At 37.0% G+C, this 25,248-nt stretch overlaps 1 protein-coding gene across 1 annotated transcript; it reads right to left on the bottom strand.

The window, feature by feature from the left end:
• Positions 2,416–8,648, bottom strand: MAMDC2 (MAM domain containing 2). The gene is given in 4 exon segments (NM_001244983.1): positions 2,416–2,721; positions 2,861–2,945; positions 8,392–8,628; positions 8,631–8,648. Coding segments are annotated over 4 exon segments (399 nt in total). The 5' UTR covers positions 8,643–8,648; the 3' UTR covers positions 2,416–2,656.

The raw sequence follows: 25,248 nt of genomic DNA, 5'->3' as shown, positions 1-25,248 counted from the left end.
GGATGAAATGAGTGAATTAATATAAAGCTCTTTGAATAGTGTCTGAAAATAATAAGTATTCAATAAACATTAGTAATGATTGTTACTATGGATTTATGTAATCTGTAAGCAAGGAGGCTGGTGAACGATTTCTTTCCTTCACCACATATTATAAACTCCTTATTATGCACTATATACTGTGTTATGTCACAATACAATCATTTATTTATTTAGGAACTACAACTAAGCTCTGGGCAAGAATAACGCTTTGAGAAAGTTATAACGTCTAATATGATGATGAATTAGCCAACATCTTGAAATCTTTCTTCCCTAGTGTTTCAACTCTATTTAGGTGTCCCCACATCGGTAATTAACTATCATAAGCAGAAAGATTTGATTTATAAAATTCTGCTTTACTATAAAGGTTTCTTTTTAATTGTTACTTCCCCAATTGTTTTTTCTACTGCATGATGACCCAGTTACACATACACAACACATTTTGTTTTTGCACATTATCATTCTCCATCATAAGTGACTAGACATAGTTCCCAGTGCTACACAGCAGGATCTCAATGCTAATCCATTCCAAAGGCAAGAGTTTGCATCTATTAACCCCAAGCTATCAATCCACCCCACTCCCTCCCTCTCCGCCCGGGCAGCCACAAGTCTATTCTCCAAGTCCATGATTTTCTTTTCTGTGGAAAGGTTCATTTGTGCCATATATTAGATTCTAGATATAAGTGATATCATATGGTATTTGTATTTCTCTTTCTGACTTATTTCACTCAGTATGAGTCTCTAGTTCCTTCCATGTTGCTGCAAATGGCATTATTTTGTTCTTTTTTATTGTGTATATATACCACATCTTCCTAATCCAGTCATCTGTCGATGGACATTTGGGTTGTTTCCATGTCCTGGATATTGTGAATAGTGCTGCAATGAACATGTGGGTGCATGTGTCTTTTTTAAGTAGAGTTTTGTCCGGATATATGCCCAAGAGTGGGATTGCTGGGTCATATGGTATTTTATTTTCTTCATAAACTTCAGGATATTTATTTTAAATGGAGAATTTAGTTGAGTATTTTTTGTTTTCTAAGTAATGTGGCATTCAGGGAGGTATAATGCTTTTTAGAGATTAATGTATGGGTTTTGACACTCTTGAGTGGGAAAACCACCCAAATCCATGAGAACAATGGATTTTTTGCCACACAAAGCATTTAATGGGTATGGGCTTTGAGGTCAGAGAGACCTGACTGTTAAGTTTCTCCACTTAACAATAGTAAAATCTTGAGTAATTTTTTCACTCTTCTGTACTTTGGTTTCCTTATCTAGAAAAGGGGATAAGAATATAATATATCCACCTTGGAGGATTTTTGGTTGGTTAAATTAATTCATTCATTTATTCTTTCGTATTTAGTTGTTGAGCACCTATTACATACCAGACATTCTTCTGGGTACTGAGACTACAATAGTACATAAGACAAGCAAGGATCTTTGTCTTCACAGAGTTTGCATTCCAATAAGATAAAATTTGGGAGAAAATTGATATTGTTTATATGAAATAAAACACTCCTTAAAAATTACTGCATCCATAATTACTTGAGTTATGTTGCTAATAAAAAGCCTTAAGAAGCATTTAGTTGTAGCAGAGTAGAGATTTAAATTAGGATCGGCTGTTATATAGTGAAGATATTCTGAAAAGGAAAAATAATGTAGAAAAAAGTTAACTGCTAGTGAAGAGAGTTTCAAATTATATTTTATTAGGTGATATAATCTCATAATAGCTGTTTTGGTATATAAACTTGTATACACAAGTTTCTAAACATGAAAATAAAAGGCAGTAGTTTAATAGATCTGCTTGAATTCATATTACTCAAAATGTTTATTTTAAAAAATTAGTAAAATTGTTTAACATGTACTAAAAATTTTGGGGTGTGTGTACATAAACATTTTCAAGCTTGCATTACAAAACAAAACAAAAACGTGATTTCCATCCAAGTGTTCATAGTGACTTTCAAAAGTAGTTTAAAGGGGGAAAAAAGAAGGTAGCGTTGCCTTGTAACACAGCATTAATTAATACTAACTTACCCTGGAATATGCATGAAAGATCCTTTCTTATCACATATGGTCAAAACATCTAAAATTTAATATTCTATTTCTATGAATAAAACATAGAAAATAAGACTTTATTTTCTTAGGTTGTTACTGTGAAAAACTGCATTCATTCTGCAGATATTACTGACACCTCACATTATTACTTTAAAAATATTTACGATACTTGAATTTCAAAAGGGAACCCACAAGACCTATTCTCCTCGCAATACATTCACTGAATGCAGATTTAAGTGAGCACATTTCATTTTGATTGTGCCCTTTATTTGTGTACTTTAAAATGACTACAATATAGTACATTTGTCTTTTTAACTGGTACCAAAATTAAGATCGTCTAGGCAAAACCAGCAGCCTGTACTTCTAGTAACAGTTGTCATATGCAAAAAGAAAAAAAAAAAAAAAGCCCTGAGTCAGTATTTTTTGCAAAAGTAATGAGAAAGAGTGCTCTGAAGTCATTTTATAATTTACGAAATGGTTAAGACTGTCCAGTACTCATTTGTATTGTTTTCATTTTGATTGAAGAGAGGTATGGCTTTTATTTAGTTAATCCAATGCAGATCATTCCTTAATACTCAATTTCATTTAAATCTTCAGAATATCCTGATGATTGCTGAGTTATATCTTCCAATTCTGTCAGGAAAGACAAATAGACGATAATAGTTTTCTCTGTGTTTATTTTAGAAAGTACTTAATTTGCATTTTTATGAGTTGAAGCTACTGCAAAATCTCTTTTCAATCAAACTTATATAATTTGGAAAAATATTGTTACCTGAGCAGGGTCCTGCTTGAAATTTAATATCATCAATGGCAATATCACTTCTTATTGATACCCCCCGAATGGCTTCAAAAATTATCTGAAAAATAATGAAGTCTGAATTTAGAAATAGAGTTATCCTGATAAAATAGGGCTGGTCAGGGGCAGATCCAGGCTGTGTGGGTCTGGAAGCTTAGATTGTTCTTTGGGCCCCCTTTCAGAAAAGGACTACAAAATCACAAATTCCCTTCTAGGTACAAAAGGGATTACTTATTTGGAATTTAAAGAAATCCACAACAAGTTACTAGAGCCTTGAAGATTGAAGTTCCTTTCTTCTGAAAGCTCTTTAGGAGATTTTCCAGAAGTGCCCACCTAGAAATGCCTCTTAGTGGTGACCTGGTATCCCTCCCCACCTAGAATATTCTATTTCCAGCACTCACGGGGCCCATGGAAGTGAAGGACCCAGAAGCTTAAGCTTCCTTAAGCTCTCCATAAATCTACCGCTGATGTTGGTACAGGTGGAAGAATTTAATATGATGGATGAGACTCAAATATGAACAGCAACATGTAATAATTAAATTTTCCATGATGACAATGGTTCACTCATCTTGTTAAATACCATAACATACAAGACACAGCCCAAGAAGAAGAGGAAACAGTTTCATGACTTCAGATACTAGAAGAAAATAACTGATTAAATATTCAGGTTCTGGGGGAAATGGATTATATTACCAGCTTTAAGGCTGCTCTAATAATGGTTAATAAACCACAGAATACTCCAGGGAGGCTTGTGGGTAATGAAAATTGTCTAGAAGACACATTTGCTCTACTCATTTTATGAGCAAATTACTCCCCATTGGACTAGTTTATGATTTAAATTAAATCAAATAATGTAAAGTGGATAATTAATAAGCATATGAAACTATCTTGAAATTAATGACTCAAAGAAGCTTTAAGGACAGAAATGTGGCAAAATAACATTACTTGAAATTCTAAAGATATAACCCTAAACAGAATCCAAATTAGTGGCAAGAAGAGGAAAAAAATGTCCTGACAATCCGGATAGGAGGATATGAATGTGGTTAATAAGTTTGGTTTTCTAGACAACAGTAAAGTCTGTTTTATGACCTCCAACTCTGCAATGGAAGTATAAGAGAAAAAATAACTTGATGGAATTATATTCTGAATAGTCTGTGGTTGGGCAAACATTTCATTTCATACAACCCCCTCTTTTGAATTTCCTCAATATATGAGTGATAACCATTTTAAAACTCCTTTGTATTATTCCCCTATTTGTATTTGTAGAAATTCTATTAAATAATTGTGATTATTTTAGAGTTAGATAAAATATAAATTTTTTCCTTTTAGTTTAAGTGTACTAATTTTTTAAATGGCCACTAAGTCATTAGGACCTAAGTACTTACTGTTTGGACCCAACTACTTAGTAAATGGAACATTAGATATCTTTTGATCTAGGGGCAGAAGCAAAAAAGTAATGAGATTAAGGGCACCATGAACAAGAAAATCTGAAGACCTGGTCTTAGCTGAGTACCCAGCACATAATAATTCCTAGTAAATGTTAGGCAGTATAAATGAACAATATGAATGATATAAATATTTCAATAGTATCAAAATATAAGAAATCAGTGGGGAAAACACCTGAGAGCAAAGGAGGATAGGTAAGCAAAAAATCCAAAGGAAATAAAATAATTTCTTTCTAAGGGCCGCACCTGCAGCATATAGAAGTTCCCAGGCCAGGGGTCAAATCAGAGCTGCAGCTGCCGGTCTATGCCACAGCTACAGCAATGTGAGATCTGAGCCATGTCTGAGACCTACACCTCAGCTCATAGAAATGCCGGATCCTTAACCCACTGAGCAAGGCCAGGGATCAAACCTGTGTCTTCATGGATACTAGTCAGGTTCATTATGGCTGCACCGCAACAGGAACTCCCTAAAATCATTTTGTGTTTTTGATTAGTGGCTAGCCAGGTTCTATTCAGCTCTTTAATAAATTTCTCAGGAAGGCACGTGACTAATATTTTGCCCTTTGTTGCATTTTTGTCTACAAAGATAACTTGATGACTGGAATGTTATCTGCAGGCCACTTACCTATTTTCTCTGTAGGATAAATCTCAAATGGCAGAAACACTACAGCATTCTAAAAATTGCCTATGTCTGCCCACTTCCACTGACAAAGTCCACATTTACTTCTCTAGTTCTGCACTTTTCCCTGATCTCCAGTCCCACGGCCTACTGCGTACTTGACATACCCACTTGGATGTCTAGTAGACATCAAACACTCTGCATGTCAAAACCAAAACAAAACCAACTGTTAATTTCCCTCCTGCACTGCCTCCCTCACTCCTCTAGATCTGCTCCTCCTAAGGTCTTCCTCATCTCAATAAGGAGCAATTCCATTCTAGCAGTTGCTCAGGCCAAAGCTTTGGAGTCATCTTGACTCCTCTCTTTCTCTCAAACCTCATTTTCCACATGACGTCCTGTGGGCTTCTAATGACCTCTTCCTTCTGCCACATAGCCCAAGCCACTGCTTCTCTTGCCAGGTCTACAGCAGTAGCCCCCAAAGACTCCTTGCCTACCCCGACCCTCATCTCCTAGTCTGCTGTCCATGCAATAGCTAGAGAGATAGTTTTAAATTATAAATCATGTCATATTACCTTAAAGCTATTTGATGGGGTCTCAGTGCTTTTGGAATAAATTATAAACTCTACCATGTCACCAAGGCCTTTCATGAATAGTCCCTGATACTTCTTTTTTTTTTTTTTTTTTTTATTATTTTCCCACTGTACAGCAAGGGGGTCAGGTCATCCTTAGATGTATACATTGCAGTTACAGTTTTTTCCCCCACCCTTTCTTCTGTTGCGACATGAGCCTGATACTTCTTTAACTTCATTTCCTGATCAGCTTGACTTATTCTTTTTCATAGCATTTACTATCACCAGATGTTACAATATATATTTTTCTCTCATATTTTTTACCTCTCCCCCACTAGAATGTAAATTCCAGAAGAGCAGGAACTTTATGCTATGTTCATTTCCATATTCTTAGCACTTAAAATAGCAAGTAGTCAATACATATTTATTAAAAGGTGACATTTTGGCCTCATACTGCAGGAGCTTGGTCTGGCTTCCTGATATAGCTATTGAGAACAGCAGGTCTGCCATGGTGATAAATTAGAGACCAGAGAGATTTGGGAGAGAACATATTTTTTAGAAACAATATCTTTTTATATTGCAGTACCTTAAAGTTTATAAAATCCTTTCACAAACACAATCTCATTTGACCCTCACCCTCATTTTGGTGATGTTAGCATGGCAGGCACTATTACCCTATTTTGAAAATCTGAGAGAGGATAAGAGTTCTCTAAGATAAGCCAGGGTTTGTGACACCCAGGGCAATGATTATATTTTGGAACTTCCATGGTGGTAGAGAGTATAGACCAGTAGCTTACAGATAGAAACCTTGGAACCAGTCAGATCTGGGATTGAACTGTCACTCTGCCACTTACCAGCTGGACATTTAGTTTCCCCCAATCTTTAAAGAGGAGCTGTAAGATCAACTGCAAGGACTTATGTGCAACTCTTAGCACAGGAAGTACCCAGAACACAGAAGATGGTCATTTGCATGGGGGTTTCTCTGTGTTTTATTTGACACTAGGATGTTTTGGAGAAACTAGTTTATCCTGATCTTCAGACAGTCATTTAGGATGCCTGAGGGAATCATAAAATCCAGAAAAAACTTCCTCTTAGCAGATTCAGATCTGTTCCATTCTAAGCCAAAGGGAATGGTCTGGAATCTTCTTTCTGGATTGTGAGCTAAAAAATTTCTCAGGTCATTTCTCACCCTTTGAACTTGAACACCCCAAGATGCCATCAAATTCAAATAACCAGCCACTCAGCAAGTTTAATAGATGCAAGGACTTGCATCGGCCCTGTGGCTTATAGGCAAAGTCTCCTGTTCCCCAGAATTCAAACCCTAGAGCTTTTGTGCATCAGTATTATTTGGGGTTTTAAAAAAAATATTAATGCTCGGGCCCACACAAAAGACTCAGATTCATTTAGTCTATGGCAGATTCTCCATCTTTAGGGCACACTGGAATCACCAGGAGAACTTGTTAAAGCACAGATTGCAGTACTCCAAACCCCAGAGTTTCTGGTTCAGTAGCTCTGAGGTGGGGCCTGAGAATGCATTTTGGGTGAATCTCATTTTAGGTGAATTTGCATTCCAGATGTTGCTGCTGGTCTCAGGACCACATTTTGAGAACATCTGAATTGGGTAGGATCATGAGTGCCCTGATAGCCTAAAAAAAGTTAATCCATTATCTCTGAATGATGATCAATGATATCAGTAAGTTCCTGAGCAATCCATTTTCCTTCTGTAAACAGATATTAAATCACTATAAAAATCACTTCTGGGGCTTTCTGCTTTTCTTACTAAATTTCTAAATAGTTTTATCTATGCTGCGCTGATGGACCGGCCCTGAATAATGGCACACTTTCCATCTGTCATTTGCTGTTAGCAACCCTGGATTATACTGCAACCTGGCCACCTGGGCTTCTGCAATTCCTTCTCATTTATTTCTGTAGTAAATTATTTTTGGTTGAGGGGTGGTATAAAATAATGTCCTTATTTTGGGTGCCTCTACCCAGGAAGATATGGGCTACAATCAAGCAGCTAGTGGTTAAAACTGAAGGGTGTTGGTCCCGAAGGTTTATCAGTCAGAAGCAAGGATGAGGAGGAAGCAGGGCTTTTAGTTGAAGGTCACACCTGGAAATTCTAAACAGCAATTTCAAGAATAGTCGGGGGTCTAAGTTTTTCTCCCCAAAGCTTTCTGGAGCTTTGGCTCATGGCAGGCAAGTGAAGTCAGTGGCTGTCAGGAGACTGCTGCTGATTTCTAGACTAAACTGGCTGCTCAATCTCACCCACAGATTTGAAAAGGCTCTTTCTTATTGCTGCCCAGACTTCCTTGTAATTGGGATCCTGTAGGATGGAGGTCTTTTATAGTGCATGAGAAGACCCAAGGGAAGACTCAGGACTTAGGATCAAGACTCAGTTTCTTCTACATCCGTGAAGACAGAGGCTTAAACATTTACCCTGGACCATATATTCTGTCAAATAGAGGCTTACAACAGAAGCCCTGGCATGTGGGTAATGATGAGTGAAAGATGCAGGTGCAACAACAAATTAGGTAATACTATGTTTCAAAGACAGACTCTGTTTTGGAGATTTGCAGGATACTAGAATATACTTGACACTCCTAATGTACCAAAATAAAAATAAATAGACTTTCATCACTGAGTTGCAATAATCACTTTATGCATAGATACCCAAAGCCTTCTCTTTCTGCCTAAGTTCCCATTCACTGCTTAGGTTCAATCAATATAGAGTAATTATGCTTACTCTTAAACAAGTACTGCTTTATCTATGACCCTGAAAAAGAAGGAAACATTCTTGATGGTAGCAAGAAATAGAGCAACAGAAACGTATAGGAACATTTTCCATCACTTGACTTATCTCTTTTGGGTTACCTGGTGTTGCCTCTCACAGCTGTATTCAATCAGCGCTTTTAGCCAGGAAATGCTCTGTTCACCTCTTCTCCTCCACAAGAGGGGCTCTTCAGTGTCCCCTTCCTTTTTCAAATAAACATTCAGGAGGCCAGTCCCTGCTCCATACATATGGTAGAAAAAGGTCAAGCAGTGTCTTCCAGCAACGCCTCGCAGAGGCCTGGACAGGAGTTGTGCTTTTTGTCCATACACCATGTGGGAGCCTCGATGTACATGTAGTAGCCTTAAGAGCAATGCAACATCAGGTCTTGTTAAAAAGGACACTAACTTATATTCTCCTCTTTTGTACACACACACACACACACACACACACACACACACACTTTTTTAGATTATTTTCCACTATAGGTTATTATAAGATATTAAATAACTGTTCCTTGTGTTATAGAGTAAAATCCTTGTTGCTTGTATATTATGTATAGAGGTTTGTATCTCTTAATCCCATACTCCTTTTTGATCCCTTTCCTCTTCTCTCTCTTTTGAGTAGTGTTCCTGGAAACAAGTTAGAGTAAATGGATGACTTAACTACACTACTGATAAAGGATTTTATAATTGTGGAAAATATGTATAATCCAAGGAGAATAAAGATGCTATAAAACTTAGACCATCAAAATAAGTTTTTTCATTTAATAATTTATAATTAAGTTTAACATACAGGAGGTAATTAATATTCTAGTGTGGTGTTGCTGAGGTAGTAACTAACATCAGAATTTATCCTACTAATTCATGATAATATACTATGCTTCCAGACATTGGTTTAGGGAAGCAGTGAGGTAGATATGGGTTCAAGTCTTGGCTCTAACATTTGTTGTCTGTGTGATCTTATTCTAATGAATTATCCTCTCTGAACCTATCTTCAACTTAAAAATCACAAGTTAATAGTACCTGTGCTATGGAGTTACAAAAATTAAATAATGTATTTGACATATGCCCACATGTAATGCATATTCAAATGTGAGTTTTGTGCCCTGCCCTTTTTCCTGAGATTTTCTGTCACACTTCTTGAAAATATACATTTTATATAATTATATATCTTACACTATATACTATGTATCATATACTATATGTTAATTATATAACACTTTACATTTTTATATGCCTTTCCTAATTTTAGTTTGTTTTTTAATTTGTTGGTTGCAGGCAGAAATAGGATTAGTCCACAAGTAAATAAGGCAGTAGCATGCTGGAACCAGTTTCCACTGGTTCCCAAGAGTCAACTGTGTGACTTCTGTTGGTGGGTCCAAATGACTTCACCTGGGTAGTTTCAAACGGAGCATGATGGAAGTATTTACACCACAGAAATGGGACACAGCTACAAACCAAAAATTACAGCTGGTTGGTGTTAAATATTTCCCATGAAGCCACTGAAGCAGGCTATATATTAAATAGTAATTTCTAGAATAATACACTCATAATCTAATACTGTGTACCTTCAGCTTATTTTTTAAAAAGCTCTGGACTCTACATAAGAAGTTCTTAACCCTTGATCACTTGATGAAAAGTTTATGTCTCTTCCACCTGAACAAATTTTTGTAGCTATTTTAGTCTTCTTTGCCAACACTGACTTTTTATACATAGATGTAAAATGACTTTTATCATTTATCTCTCAATTATTTCATACAGAAATTAATGGCCACATTGAGGGAAAAAGACATCCCAAATCATGCAAATGAAGTGGCTTCTAGAACATCCTTATAACTTGAATCTTATTCAGTGAGATCTAATCATTTCCTAAAATGTAGTGCTTGAGATGCCCCAACTAGAAGTGATCAGAAGCTCCATCTACATTCCTTCAAGGCATTCCTCATTTTCCTTTCCCTCATTTCCACAAGGACCTAAGAACCCTACATGCTATTAAAAGGGTGGGAGAAAGAGTCCTGCCCAATTTGTTCTCATCAAATCTTGTGCACTGTGCAAACCCTTGCTCCAGTGCTTTAGTCAGGAAAGTTATCACCCTGAAAAACTGAGAGATTGGAGTCATGGGATGTAGGTATCACTAACCAGTGACCCCCACAATCTGCTATAAAAATATTAGGAAAATACTGTCAGTGTTTCTGGAGTCTCACCATGACATTCTAATGACTAAAACCAACGGTCAATTTCCAGTCCTTGTCATTCTTGTCCCATCAGCAGCAGTTGACACAGATCGTTCCTGTTTCCTAGAAGGACTTTTTTTTATCTTGATTTGTAGGACCTCTCCTGGTTTTTCTCCCACCTCACTCATCACTCCTTTGCTAGTTAACTTTTTCTTCTCTGCCTGTTTGACCTTGGAGGGCTCTGAGGCCCAGTTCTTGAACTTCTCTATTCTCACTCACTGCTTTGGTGATCTCATGGCTTGTTTCATGGCTTTAAATGCTATTTGTGTTGTCATATCTCAAATTTAAATCTACAACCTGTTTGCCAAAATCCAGACTTGTTTGTGAAAAGTGCTGAATGGACATTTTGACTTATTGTCAAATAGATGCCTCAACCTCAACATGGTCAAAACTAAACTCCTAATGGTCTTATCATCAAGACCACCTCCCTCTTTCTGGTTAGCCTGGGAGTCATGTGCCACTCTTCACCTCCTCTAATTCTTCACATCCAGATGGTCAGAAATTCCTGTTGGGGGATTTCCCGTTGTGTCGCAATCGTTCACAAATCCGACTAGGAACCATGAGGTTGCGGGTTCGATCCCTGCCCTTGCTCAGTGGGTTAAGGATCTGGTGTTGCCGTGAGCTCTGGTGTTGGTCACAGACGCGGCTCGGATTCCGTGTTGCTGTGACTCTGGCATAGGCCAGTGGCTACAGCTCCAATTAGACCCCTAGCCTGGGAACCTCCATGTGCTGTGGGAGTGGCCCTAGGAAAGGCAAAAAGACAAAAAAAAAAAAAAAAAAAAAAAAAAAAAAGAAATTCCTGCTGGTTCTACCTTCAAAATATGTCCAGAATCTAGTCATTTCTCTCCTCACCACCTCCACTGCCACCCCCTGGTCTCAGCCAGTATCATTTCTCACTTGCATTAATACAACACCTTCCAACTACATTGCCTGCTCTATTTGTGTTGTCTGAAATCTAATCTTGATATAGTATTTATAGTGAACCTTCCAAAACGAAAGCTAAATCTTACCATTCCTCTGTTCAAAACCTTCCACTGGCTTAACATTTCACTCAGAGTAAGAGCTGAGTGCCTGATGATGTTTAGGGTTCTATACAACCTCTCTGATTCCTGCTTTCTCTTCACTAACTCTAGGTTGCATGGCACACTGACTTTTATGCTGTTCCTGGAATATAGTAGGAATGCTACTACCTCAGGGCCTTTGCATGTGCCAAACTCTGCCTAGAATGGCTTTTCCTCCATATAATCTCATGTCTTACTCTCTCACCTCTAGGTCTTCACTCAGATATTACCTTCCCTATTATGCCTATTCTGATTACACTGTTTCAAATAGCTATACTGCTCATCTGGCACTCCTCATTCTCTATACTCTAAATTTATTATTCTCCATACCACTTAATTGCCTCAACATACTATGTAATTTTCTTATTTTTTGTTTGTTTCCTTCCTCTAGAACACACAAAGGCAGAGATATTTCCTTGTTTACTTCACTGTTATGCCCCCAGGTCCTAGACAGTGTCTGGAACATAGCAAATGCTCAAAAAATATTTGTTGAATGCACAGAAGAATGAATTTTCTTCCAAAGCTCTAAGCAACAAACCAGTTTGACCATTTTTAGAGCACATGACTCTACCAAGGTCACTCCATTTGTGTGAGGACGTTAGCAATGAAATATGTACTTGACTAAGCTGCTTCAAGGCGAAGCTGGAACAAATCCAAGTTTTGATAAAATCAAAGTTATATATCAAAGGAAATGTTCTCAAACTAGTTCCACACTATCCAATGTATTGTTTTTAACCAAATGCACATTCTTTAACTTCATTATCTTCATTCTTCCACCAGCAAGAAAATTGCTACACAAGAAGCACTAAGATTTTATTGTTCTTTTTTTTTAAAAAACATTTTCTAACTTAAGCTAAGCTGGATATAAACAAATACACATACAAAAAATCCCAATAGAAGGGTGTATTTAATTCCACAGAAAATAAGAGCAAGGAATAAAATGACCATTGTTTATCACCTACTATGCACAAAGGTGTCCCATACTCTCTTATACCTAATCTAGTGACACAGTGAACTGAAACCCTACCTTAATGCATATTTAAACTGAAAAATATTTCATCCCCAAATAATTTTTAAACAAATAAGAAAAAAGTAAAAAAAAAATAACTTTGGTACCTGTTTTGGACTCTCAAGCAGCCCACTTGAATCCCAAGTAAAAGACCTTAACTAAAGATGAAACACTCAGCTGCAGGGAAGAAGGAGACAGGCTCCTCGGAAAGATGCTGTCACTGGAAACTGCAAAGTAGAGACTGCCATGGGCCTGAAACATGAAGTCTTTTCAGAATGGAAAGGAAGCAATGGATCCAACATAAGTGAGAGATGACCCAAAAAGTATCTACCATCTAGTGATGATATTGTGCATCTCAGTGATAACAACATGAGTCCTGGCAAGAATAGTCTGAGGTCCTGGAAAACGAATGAACCTTTAGTCACCTCCAGGATTATCCAACTAAATTTTTTCTTTTGTGGGTATAATGCACTAATCATTTAGCTTCAAATGGGTGAAGCATTACTCTGGTAATGCTTTCAGCTCCTGTATCTCTGAGTCTGGGTATCAGGCTGAAGCCATTACCTAATGGCTTCAGAGCTCTTTGTGTTTAGTGCCATGAAATATGCAAGGAATGCTCCTAAGCTGTTTGACATGTATAATTGTGCTGCTTTTGGAATAGAGGGGTAACATCCAGGGGACTGTTTCCCTTTCTGGGCCATGGGCACCATCTACTTTTCTTACTTTTCTTTTCCTTCCTTTCTTTTTTTTCTTTTGGTGGGGTGGGGGGTCATGACTGCACCATGAGGAAGTTTCCAGACCAGGGATCAAACCCATGTGACAGTGGTGACAATGCTAGATCCTTAACCTGTTAGGCCACCAGAAAACTTCCCCAGTCTACTTTTCTTGAATAATGTTGACCTTTCCAAAAATCCTTCAGGGTACAGTGTCTATTTTTTTTTAAGCACATACATGTATTCCATAAGAAAATACTGATTTTGACTAATCTAGATCAACATCTATACCTAAAAATAATTAAAACGTATTTGTCAACTGATCAGAATTGGTACCTCTGATGCCTAGACCAATTATGCCTCTTGATTCCAAATATGTTTTTCTTTTTGACTTGCTCGTGACATTTCCTTTCCCGAGAAAAGATCAGAGTTACATGGACAGCAAGTCAGCCTCACATGCGTTTGGAAAGCAGAGAAAAGCCCTGTGTGTCGACAAGATTTGCCACATTCCAACTCCAAATGCTGTCTGTCTCAGCAAACAAAAGCTCTGGATGGGAGCCAGGAGCCCCAGCATTGAAATCTCAGACTGGCTCACATGTTCCTGCACATGAAGGCTTCCCGTCTATGGAAGGGATTATTAACTGGGAAAAACAAATCACTTTCTCTCTGTGGATCAATGTTTAACATTCAAGACGAGGGTACACCAATGGGTGTACTGAGAGATCAGGGTCCCATCTGTTCTTTGCTCAGCAACTGTGATGTGTTGAGACACACACCATATTTCTAATTTGGAGCAGTGAAGCAGCTGTTCCTCCAGTCTCAGGGCCTCTCTCACCAGGGCCAGAAAGAAGCATGAGGCCGTGTAGAATGAACAGCTAGCTGCTTTGTTAAGCTGGAAGGGGATACCTAACAATCAGGGAAAAAAGATATCAATACTTGGGAGGAACAACTGCTAAATACGTCTATCTAAAATTGTTCTTTACTATACTTTTTAAGTGATTTTTAAAGCTTGTCATAAATGAGGAATTATTTGTATTAGAGAGAGTTTCAATTTGGGAAAATGAAAAAAAAAATTCTGGAGATGGATGGTGGTGATGGTTATACAAAAATGTGAATGTATTTAATGCCACCGAACTATATATGTGAAAATGACTAAAATGGTTAATTTTATGTTATGCATATTTTACCACTATTTTAAAAAATTTGTCAGGAAGCCTTCTCTGTGTAAGCAGAGTCTTAAAATAACTTGTGTGATTAGACAAGTTATGAAGCAGAATGGAGATTTTAGTAATCTGGAGCTAACTCCCTCTATAGTTACAGACTAATGGGGAGCATTGTTACATGTCTGGATATCAGTTAGACCAAAATTTTTAAAACACAAAGACTTGAAAGAGATGGCTATTAAACTTCAGCTATATAACTAACACATTAAATATTTTCTTTCATCTGACAGTACAATTTGATAAATAAATGTCATTACTTGGTATTTTAATGTATCATTGATATTTCCACCACAAAAGAAGGGAATGTTCTTAGAGGCAATAAGACTGCTACCTTTATTAAGTAGCATGTTGGAAGAGAATTTAATTGCCAGAAGACAGAAGATGTACTGAAACACTAAATGGTACCACAGAAGAAAGTGATGGTGTGTTTTCTTTGGAATTTGTTAAGAGAATGATGAATAGCTACTTCTATAGGGTGTAGTTGTGGGGAGGAGAGAGGGAGGACTGGATGACTTTTAATCTTTTCACTAGTGGACTCAGTGAGCTAGGAAATGTTGCATTTGAAGGCATTTTCTCACTAAACTTGATAGGTATCTATTTACTTATTTAGTCAACTATCTTTTGGTTACAAAATTCCTGTAAACTCCAGGGCAATGAAAACAATTGTTGAAAAAGAATTCTGACAGCATAGCATATAAATGCTAATAAAATTGCAATAGCCAATAAAACCCTTGGAACTTCATTAGGATATTATTACCTTGTACAGAAATAGCATCTGTGCCAGGGAACTTCTTCATTCTGCCAGGAGAGAACCACAAGTAGATGGTGACAAGAAATGGATAGACAAATCCAGTGGAGTCCATCCAGCTCAGTGCAAGTCAAGATCCGTTCCAAGTGCTTTGTTATTTTATTAAATAGGGAGTCAAATGGTAAAGCTGGAAAGTTGGTTTTTTTTTTGGGGGGGGGTCTTTACTGTTCTAGTAGAATGACTTGTTTTATTACAGGAAAGACTTAAACTTTGGCAACGTTCCCAAACTTAAGTCATGCAAATACCACCATCATTTTATACACATATACATGTATACATATATAACAATATATATGTGTGTGTTTATGTGTTTATATATATATATAATATATTTATACATCTATAAGACCTGCACTATTTTCTTAATATTTTTCTTTAAGTAAATTTCATTTTTGTTACCTAAATCCATTTATTCAAATAGAAAATTGCATATTAGCATTAAAACAGAAAACAAGGTGTAAATCTGTGAAATAATGGTTTTGCTGAACTTATTATATCTTTTTCTTATACATGAATATTACTATTGAATTTTTAAAAATTCATCCACTTACCCATTGAATTACACAGTGGTAGTTTAGAAACACTGATTTAAGGTCTACCAAACTTTTTAGTTTCTACTAAGTCATTTTATTTGCAGTTAGAGGCCATGATTTTCTATTTATAAAAACGTAAAGGACACAAAACAGTGAATCCAAAAATGTATCCCTGAGATGAACATCAGGTTTTGTAAATGAGTCACAAATTATAAAATTAGTAATACCATTCATTTTAGTGATGCATCTATAGCATCAAGCCTTTTAGATATATCCTCTCAGTTCATCATCACAGCAACCCTAAGAGATTAGCAGGGCATCACATCTCCTGTTACATTTATTTTATACATGAGGAAACTGGAGGCTCTGAGAAGTTATGTGACCATTTCCCAGTTTACTCAGGCAGCAAATGGCAGAGTCGGCTCACTGTGTACCCATTGGTCTTTCCACTAGACCACATAAACTATGCTATACCTGAGAAATAGAAACTGCATTGGAAAAACCACAGCTCCTTTGGAATTGCTATGTATGATGATGTACTGATTCTGATATACACAAAAATAAACTGTCATATCTATATGGTAGTCTTTCTGCACTTCTCTTTTTATTTAATGAGCCTTTATTTATTGTCTATCTAATGCAGTTTGTCCAGAGAGCAGGATCAAGATGGCGAAGGAGTAAGATGGTGCACTCACTTTCTCCCACAAACACTTCAAAAGAACACATCTACACATAGAACGATTTACACAGAACATTTACTGAACACTGGCAGAAAAACCTGATGCAGTTATTGGTAAAACAGCTTGGTATGGCTCTCCTTTTTCTATTTTCTGCTTGTGTATGTTCTTCCAAGAGTAAATTGACAGGTTTTAAGGATGGGAGGTGAAAAGGTGTCATTCAGTATAGAAGTACAAGCATCCTCCGAAAGTCCCAGAATGCATGGCGTTCAAAAAAAGATTCCCCTGTTACCAACATCAAACAAATACCTTCCAGTCATCAAAGAGAAAGTTATTGTTGCTGGCCCAGCGTTTGAGCCTATCACTTTACTCAAGTATAGGATAAGAAATTCTGCCACTTTTATAACCTGCCATTTTTATGTCATTATTTTACTGCATGTATTTGAAAGAGATATTTATTTTTGATGTCTCTGTTAGGACTAAATGCAAAAATAGCAATAAATCATTAATGCAGGCAATAGAAGATTCTTTTTGGATGTAATTTCGTTATTGTTTAATTTGTACATCTCATCACAGACAAGTTTGTTATTGCTATCCCAGGATCCAAGAAGATAATAATTAAAACTATCTTGAATGAGTTTCAGTGTTTTAATATTTTAAATGTGCATGTTGTCTTAATTGATCTGTAAGATCTTATCTACCCCCATAATCCTATAAATCTATGAACTATTATTAATTTATGCCAACTAAAATTTTCTTATAACTTCAGACTATATCCCTTGTAGAAGAGAAGTCTAGTGACATTCATGTAAGCAACAGAACATTTACCATGTAAGTCACTTTTTTTAAAAAAGGTGAGGTATTGTTAAGTGGTTTTCATGATAATTAAATTTAAAAGATATTTACAGTACTTTCTTTCTATAATAGTTGTCCCCAAGGTTTATTACTCAAGATAGAGAGTTATAAAGGTAAAGAAGTGGAGAAGTCTCTCAGACAGTTCATAGCCAAAGGCAGTATAAATGTAAATTTTAATATTCTCCTCCTACTGCTCCTTGCCAAAGAACAGAACACCATGCAACAATATAATATCAGATACAGCAAGACCTTGAGTAGAGCAGCCAGGAAATATCAACAAAAAATACAGTTGAAAAAGTCCAGAGACACACAGAGCTCATTCAAAACCATTATGATTGGTTGGGTTTGTAGTGCAGGAGGAAAGAGCAAATGCCTTCAAATTTTGAGAATAACAATTATGTTCTTAAATACATGATGCTAAAAAATGAAATCAGATATCCCCTTGTGGCTAGGTTTAGTAACATGTAGCAGATCTACACCCCTTCTGAGAAAAATTATTTTAAAAATAGATCAAAAAAATTTTTAAGAAAATATCTGTTTTGAAGCTGTCAGAAAACTTCCCAAGCAATACAAACTTGAAGGGCCAAGATCTCAGAGACAGGGTCGGGTCAATGATGTGAGTTCAACATTCTTCAAGATGCTTTCTCCCTTGTGGCATTTGCCTATTCAGTTTAGAAGTTAAGCAGAGAGCAGCTAAGAGGCGAGAAATGAATAGTTCTTATTGTGTTGGGATGACCATAACGAGTTCAGGGCTGCCAAAGCATCCAGGGCTGGAGGAACAAGTTTGTGATAAATGAGAGGCACAAAAAAGCGAGCAATCTTCCCTTGAAGCATGGGCCAAATTCTTTTCTATCCTTTTTTTTTTTAATTGAGGTATGACTATCATAAAATAGTATATTAGTTTCATATGTACAACATAATGATTCAATATTTATATATATTGCAAAATACATAACAAGTCTAGTTAACATCTATCACTACACACAGTTACAAATTGAGTGTTTGTGTTTGTGTGTGTGTGTGAGAGAGAGATGAAGACTTTTAAAATCTATTCTCAACAACTTCAAATGTGTAATACGGTGTTACAAAGTAGAGTCATCATCCTGTACATTACATACCCATGACTTTATTCGATAGTTGGATGTTTGTACCTGTTGACCCCTTCACCCATTTCATGCACCCACTCTCCATACCCCACCTCTGGCAATCATCAATCTGTCTCTGAATCTATGAACTTAGTGTTTTGTTTTGTTTTGAGATTTCACCTATAAGTAAGAGCATATGGTATTTATCTTTCTCTGTCTGCCTTTTTTTCACTTAGCATAATGCCCTCAAGGTCCACCCATGTTGTTGCAAATGGTATTTGAATAGTACTTCACATATATATCACGTTTTCTTTATCATTCATCTATTGATGAAGGGCCTCTAATAAAACCACAGGGTATATGGAGAATATACCCTCAGTGTAGGGGAGAACCAGGGGTAGAGCTAGCAAAACAGAATTGCAACACCACCTCAAGTTAGACCAGTTCTAACTGGACTGAGGTGACTTGCTCTACTCTAGTTGTCTATCTGAGAATAGTTGAATCCTCTCTATAAAAAAATGACATCACCCAAGGATTCTACCCACAACCTCCAGCACTTCCATTAAAAAAAATTTCAAGGAACAGAATCAAATGAGGGAAAAACAGATAATAAAAACAGAAACAAAAGTGACCCCAATATGATGTTATCACACATCATAAAATAAAATAACTATGGATATGAATTTAATAATATGACTATAATAATATGTTTGTAAAATAGATAATAAGATGGCAAATTTTAGCAAAGAACTTGAAGCTATTAAAAAAAATAGCAGGGAGGGATGTGGAACTTTTAGAATGGCAGAGTAAGTGCCTCTGAAAATCTGTTCTTCCTTTAAGCAATAAGAACATTGGCCAAAAAAATTGTCAAGTTTTTCAGAACTCTGAAAATTGACTAAAGACATACAACAATACAAGAGTGTTTAATTCAAGAAAAATTACTAAATTTTGCTAAGAATGGACGCTTTTAATTTGCTTTAATACTATCATCATCTACCCTTTACTGAACTTGAAAATCAAGAGTTTTACAACAAAGGTATCTGTGAAAATCAACAGCCTACAGGCACAGCAAGAGGCAGAACAGGTTGGGAGTTCCCCCAAACTCCACTCCCAGAGAACTGTTATTATTTGACCTATTTGGCAGTTCAGGCCTTGTCTTTTTTTAACTTGATGAGGTAAAACTCTACATGAACAGCCTTATCTCAGGGCATTTGTCAAAAGCAATCAGTTAAATAATTGTTTAGCGATATGCACATTCCCAGGAGAGAAGTGAGAAGGTCATAATCTATCACCTCTGACTGACTTTGAGACTCTGCACAAGAAAGAAGTGAAGGCTAGCAGAGGTGTAAATCATTTACTTGAGCACTGAAAATATACCCCAATACAAACACAGAGCACGTTTGGAAGGACTGGAAGATTTAGTGGTTCAAATCATTTAAGAAAAATCTCTGCTCAATCCTTAGTTGATGATTAAGATATTATATTCTTTTTTTTTTTTTTTTTTTTGTCTTTTGTTGTTGTTGTTGTTGCTATTTCTTGGGCCGCTCCCGCGGCATATGAAGGTTCCCAGGCTAGGGGTGAATCGGAGCTGTAGCCACCGGCCTACGCCAGAGCAACGCAGGATCCGAGCCGCATCTGCAACCTACACCACAGCTCACGGCAATGCCGGATCGTTAACCCACTGAGCAAGGGCAGGGACCGAACCTGCAACCTCATGGTTCCTAGTCGGATTCGTTAACCACTGCGCCACGACGGGAACTCCAAGATATTATATTCTTTAGGGGCCACACACAACAAAGAATAAATATTCTACGTACTTAGTTCAGGAAAGTCACTAAACAAATGAAGAGCAACAACAGTAACAAAAACAAAATGCTCACAGGAGGGGAATACTGTAGTATTTAAAGTAACTAGTTTTCAACAAAAATTATGAGACATGCAAAGAAACAGGAATCTATGGCCCCATACACAATCAATATAAACTGTCCCTAACAAAGTTTGGACATTGAACTTATTAGACAAGGCTTGAAGTCAACTATTATTAAATGAGAGCATGAGAGTGATGTCTCACCAAATACAGAGTAATATGAAAAGGAGAATCTGTAAAAAACAAAATAGAAATTATGGATATGAAAAGAACAATAACTGAAATGGAAAAATTACAAGAGAGGCTCAGCAACAGACTGGAACTAAGAGATGAAAGAATCAGTAGAGATGAAAAATCAGTAAACTTGAAGACAGCTCAACTGAGATTATCCCATCTGAGGAACAAAGGAAAAAGAATGAAGAAAAATGAAGAGCTGCAGAGGTTGGTGGGACACCATCAAATGTATTAACATATATACAGTGGGAGTTCCAGTAGGGAGGAGAGAGAGGAAGAGCCCAAAAGAACACTTAAAAAATTAATGGCCAAAAATATTTCATATTTGATGAAAAATATTAATATACACAACCAAGAAGGTCAAATAAATACTGAATACATCACTAGTTACTAAAGGGAATCCTTCAACCTGAAATGAAAGGACACTAGATAGAAACTCAATCCAAATGAAGAAATAAAGAGCACTGGCAAAGGTAACTATATATAAGTAAATACAAAAGATGGAATAAATGTATTTTTTGTTTCCTTTTTTTTCTATCTAATTTGAAAGACAATTGCAGGAGTTCCCATTGTGGCTCAGCAGTAAGGAACCCGACTATTATTCATAAGGATGCAATTTCAATCCTTGATCTTGCTCAGTGGGTTAAGTATCTGGCATTGCCAGGAGCTGTGGTGCAGGTCATAGACAGAGCCTGAATCCCGTGTTTCTGTGGCTGTGGCAGAGGCTGGCAGCTGCAGCTCCAATTCAACCCCTAGCCTGGAAACTCCATGTGCTATACGTGAGGCCCTAGAAACAAACAAACAAAATGTCTGTGGGCTTATAGCATATGAAGATATTATGTAGAATAGTATAGTATATAGTACATGAAGATATAAAAATAATAGTACAAAGGAGAGAGGAGGTTTTGTACATCATGAAATTAAGTTAATATTAAATATAAACTACATTGCTTTAAGATGTTAATGTTAATTTTTAGAACAACTACTAAGAAAATAATTTTTAAATATATAGAAAAATAAACAAGGGATTAAAATAGTATTTTTAAAAATATCTATTAAACCCAAAAGAAGACAGTAATAGAGGAATAAAGGTAGAAAAAAAGATGTACCTTAGATACAAAAAACAAATAGAGAACTAGCAAATGTAAATTCTGCCTTATTAGCAACAACATTAAATGTAAACAAACTAAACACTCTAATCAAAAGGTAGAGATTGGTAAAATGGATTTTAAAGACTCAAATATAAGCCATCTCCAAGAGATGCTCATTACACTCAAAGATACAATCATAATGGGAAACTAACACACCTCTCAACTGAACAGAAAAAAAATCAGTAAAATATAGAAAGTAGGAACATGATTATAAGCTTGATTCAATCAACACATATAGACCACCACTTCATAAACAACAAAACATAAAGTTCTAATACACAAGGTACATTTACCTAAATTGACTATATGTTGGATAACAAAGCATCTCAGCAAATTGCAAAGGATTGAAATCATTAAATGGTATATTCTCTGAACAGATTACCTAGAAATAAATTTAAAATGATAACTGGAAAATTCCCATGTATTTAGAAATTGAACAGTATACTTATAACCCATGCTTAGAAGAAAAAAAAACAAAATGAAAGTGAGAAAATATTTTGTGTTAACATGTGGGTTACAGCTAAAACTGCATTTAGAATGAAATTGGTGGCACTTTTCTATGCACATGTATACTCCAAAAAGTATTTTACTTAAAAAAAAATGAACAGCAATGTACTTTCCTAGCAGTATCTAATAGATCCCTGGATGGGTATTTAGGGGTCCTGGATAGCAATCCAAGTTTTAAACTAATACTGAGTAGTTGTCAAAGCAGAGGCTAAAGGAAAAGCACCTCAGGGTAGGAAGAAAATGTAGAACAGGGTGTCAAGAGCATCTGGTTCCACTCCTACACACTTTAATTAGCTATGTCTTGTTTGTTGAATCAAATAATCTGTTAGGAGTAAAACCTGAGAGCTTCTGAGCTAAATTTGGTTCACAGATATTTATCTGGATATCACAAAAATTTCTTAAACTTGATTTGAGTACCTTTGGACGATGTGCATACATCAGCATACCACTGTCCCTATAACACAGTCCTCCTGCTAAAGACAAGGTTTCCTAACACATGAATGCATCTGCATTTTCAACCTCTAGGCCATTTGTTTCTAAGGCCCTTTCCAGTTTTGATATTCTTTGTTTCCATGACTTGTATTCAAAAATATGTCCAAAATATGGGCATACTTCAACTAATTATTCATTGTTTATCTGAAATTCAAATTTAACTAGGTGTCACATATTTTTATTTGCTAAATCTAGCACTTTTACCATCAATGCAAGTAACTTATAAGATTCCACAATAATAATGTGCTCAGGAGGGACCATTGTGAAATTTGATATAATATAAGGTAGACTGTTTGCAAAAATAGCCATAATTATACCTTCCCTATATATAGCAGCTCCTCCCATAAAGAGATCCAGTCCATTTCCTCACTCTGAATCTGACCTAGCATAACAGGTAATTGGAGCTGAGGCCCTGCCAAACTAGCCAGCTCCTCACTAACCTGGCAGATGGCTTCAGATGCATAAATGAGTCCAACCAAGAACAGAACTGTCCAGCTGAGCCCAGATCAAATTGCCATCTTGCATAATAGTGACTAAAAGAAATGGTTATTATCACTAAGTTTTGGGGTGTTTGCTGCACAGTAAAATCTACCTGATACAGAACCAATTCCAATCTTAATAAAGGAGTTAGATGAAACTATAATTTTTTCTTATAGTGTTGTTGACACATGGCCTCTGATTTATGAAGCGGGTACTCTCTCATATTGCACAACAGTTAGCAAAAGTCATTCATGGTATTAGCCTGTTTCTTTTCAAACTGATCTGAATATGTGTGTCCAGACTTCACCTCACATATCACGTGAGCTGAAGGCAGAATCAAGAGAATTATGTTTGCTGATTCTCCTTCCAAATTTGCTTCTCTCCACCCTTATCTTTACGAGAAGGGTTTTAAGCCTTTTTCTGAGGTGGAACTGCCTCTCATTTTCCCAGACCTATGTGATCACTTAGGAAGATGTCAAGGATTATTCTGCAAGTAAAGCCCCTAAGCAGGATGGCCAAGAAAGCGGTGCCTATTGTGATGTCTATTGGGAAAACTATCAAGTTAAGCTTTATCATTTTGCTTTAAGACCAATAAAATGATCCATTTAAAGCCCTTCAATGGATAATATTTTCCATATAGAATGAATATGCAAACTCCTTCACATGTAGATGAGGCCCTTGGTGATCTGGTTCCCATCTAACTGTCCCGGTCACTTCCTACCACTTTCCTAGATGTGTCCATATGAGATGCTTCTAATTCACAAGTGTAGATCTTCTCAGTCTCACTAGTATCTCATTCTAGTCACCATCGCTACAAATAGTTCTACACAATCTTTAAACAGTGCAACTCAGATGCACCTAACAGACCTTTGTCTTGGGCCCATGCCAACTGCCTATTGCCTTTAGTCTTCAATCCTCAGTCTTCTGCAGTCATTTCTGGCTTGGGCCTCAGCAGAACATTTGGCACCCATAAAAATGTAACCAAGAAATGAGGGAAGAGTGTGTATTCAAGGCTGAATAGACACGTATCCTTGACCAAAGCAGGAAGGGACTCTGTGGACAAATGCTTCTCCTTTTCCTCCCCTAGATGATGGACCTGAGACATACCTCAACACAGCTTCTTAGATGTTCCCACAGGGTCAAGTAGCCAGGTGGACACAGCAGTGGCCAAGTGCACCTTCATATCAGCTCTTCCTTCTTCCTTGTTCTGATGTCTTTGCCCCATACTTCTACTCCTTGGGATCATACCTCCAAATATACTATCTGCATACACACCTATATCTTAGACTTTACTTTCTCGGGAATTCAGGCTGACATTTTCCTACATGGCAGCCAGGTAGAATTGCTTATAGCTCCTAAAGCTGCCATACTGCTAATGGGCTCCATGCTCTTTTTTTTTTGGCCCTATCTGCTGCATATGGAAGTTCCCAAGTGAAGGTCAAATCAGAGCTGTAGCTGCCAGACCACACCACAGCCACTGCAACTCAGGATCTGAGTCGTGTCTGTGACCTACACCACAGCTCACAGCAACACCAGATCCTTAACCCATGGAGCGAGGCCAGGGATCAAACCCATATCCTCATGAATACTAGCCAGGTTTGTTACCACTGAGCCACGATGGGAACTCCTGGGCTCCATGCTTTGTACCTGCCACTCCCTCATCCTGAAACATTTCCCGTCAACCGGAAACATTCCCCTCCCCCTGGGGTTCTTCCAGATGACCTCCCACCCCTTTGAGACACTACCAAGGAGAGCTAGCTACTCCTCTCTGTGTGGTTCGTCATCTCTAGAACTTAACTCTAATTACTTATAATTCTATGGCAATTATGTGGTGCATAATGCATAATAGCTACTCAGAAAATATGGAATAAATCAAGATCATAGGAGTTCCCGTCGTGGCGCAGTGGTTAACGAATCCGACTAGGAACTATGATGTTGCGGGTTCGGTCCCTGCCCTTGCTCAGTGGGTAAACGATCCGGCGTTGCCGTGAGCTGTGGTGTAGGTTGCAGACGCGGCTCAGATCCTGTGT

The sequence above is a fragment of the Sus scrofa genome, chromosome 1, assembly GCF_000003025.6.
Source record: "Sus scrofa isolate TJ Tabasco breed Duroc chromosome 1, Sscrofa11.1, whole genome shotgun sequence".
NCBI lineage: Eukaryota > Metazoa > Chordata > Mammalia > Artiodactyla > Suidae > Sus > Sus scrofa.
The sequence above is the reverse complement of the archived record's forward strand: the minus strand, read 5'-3'. Positions and strand labels throughout refer to the sequence as shown.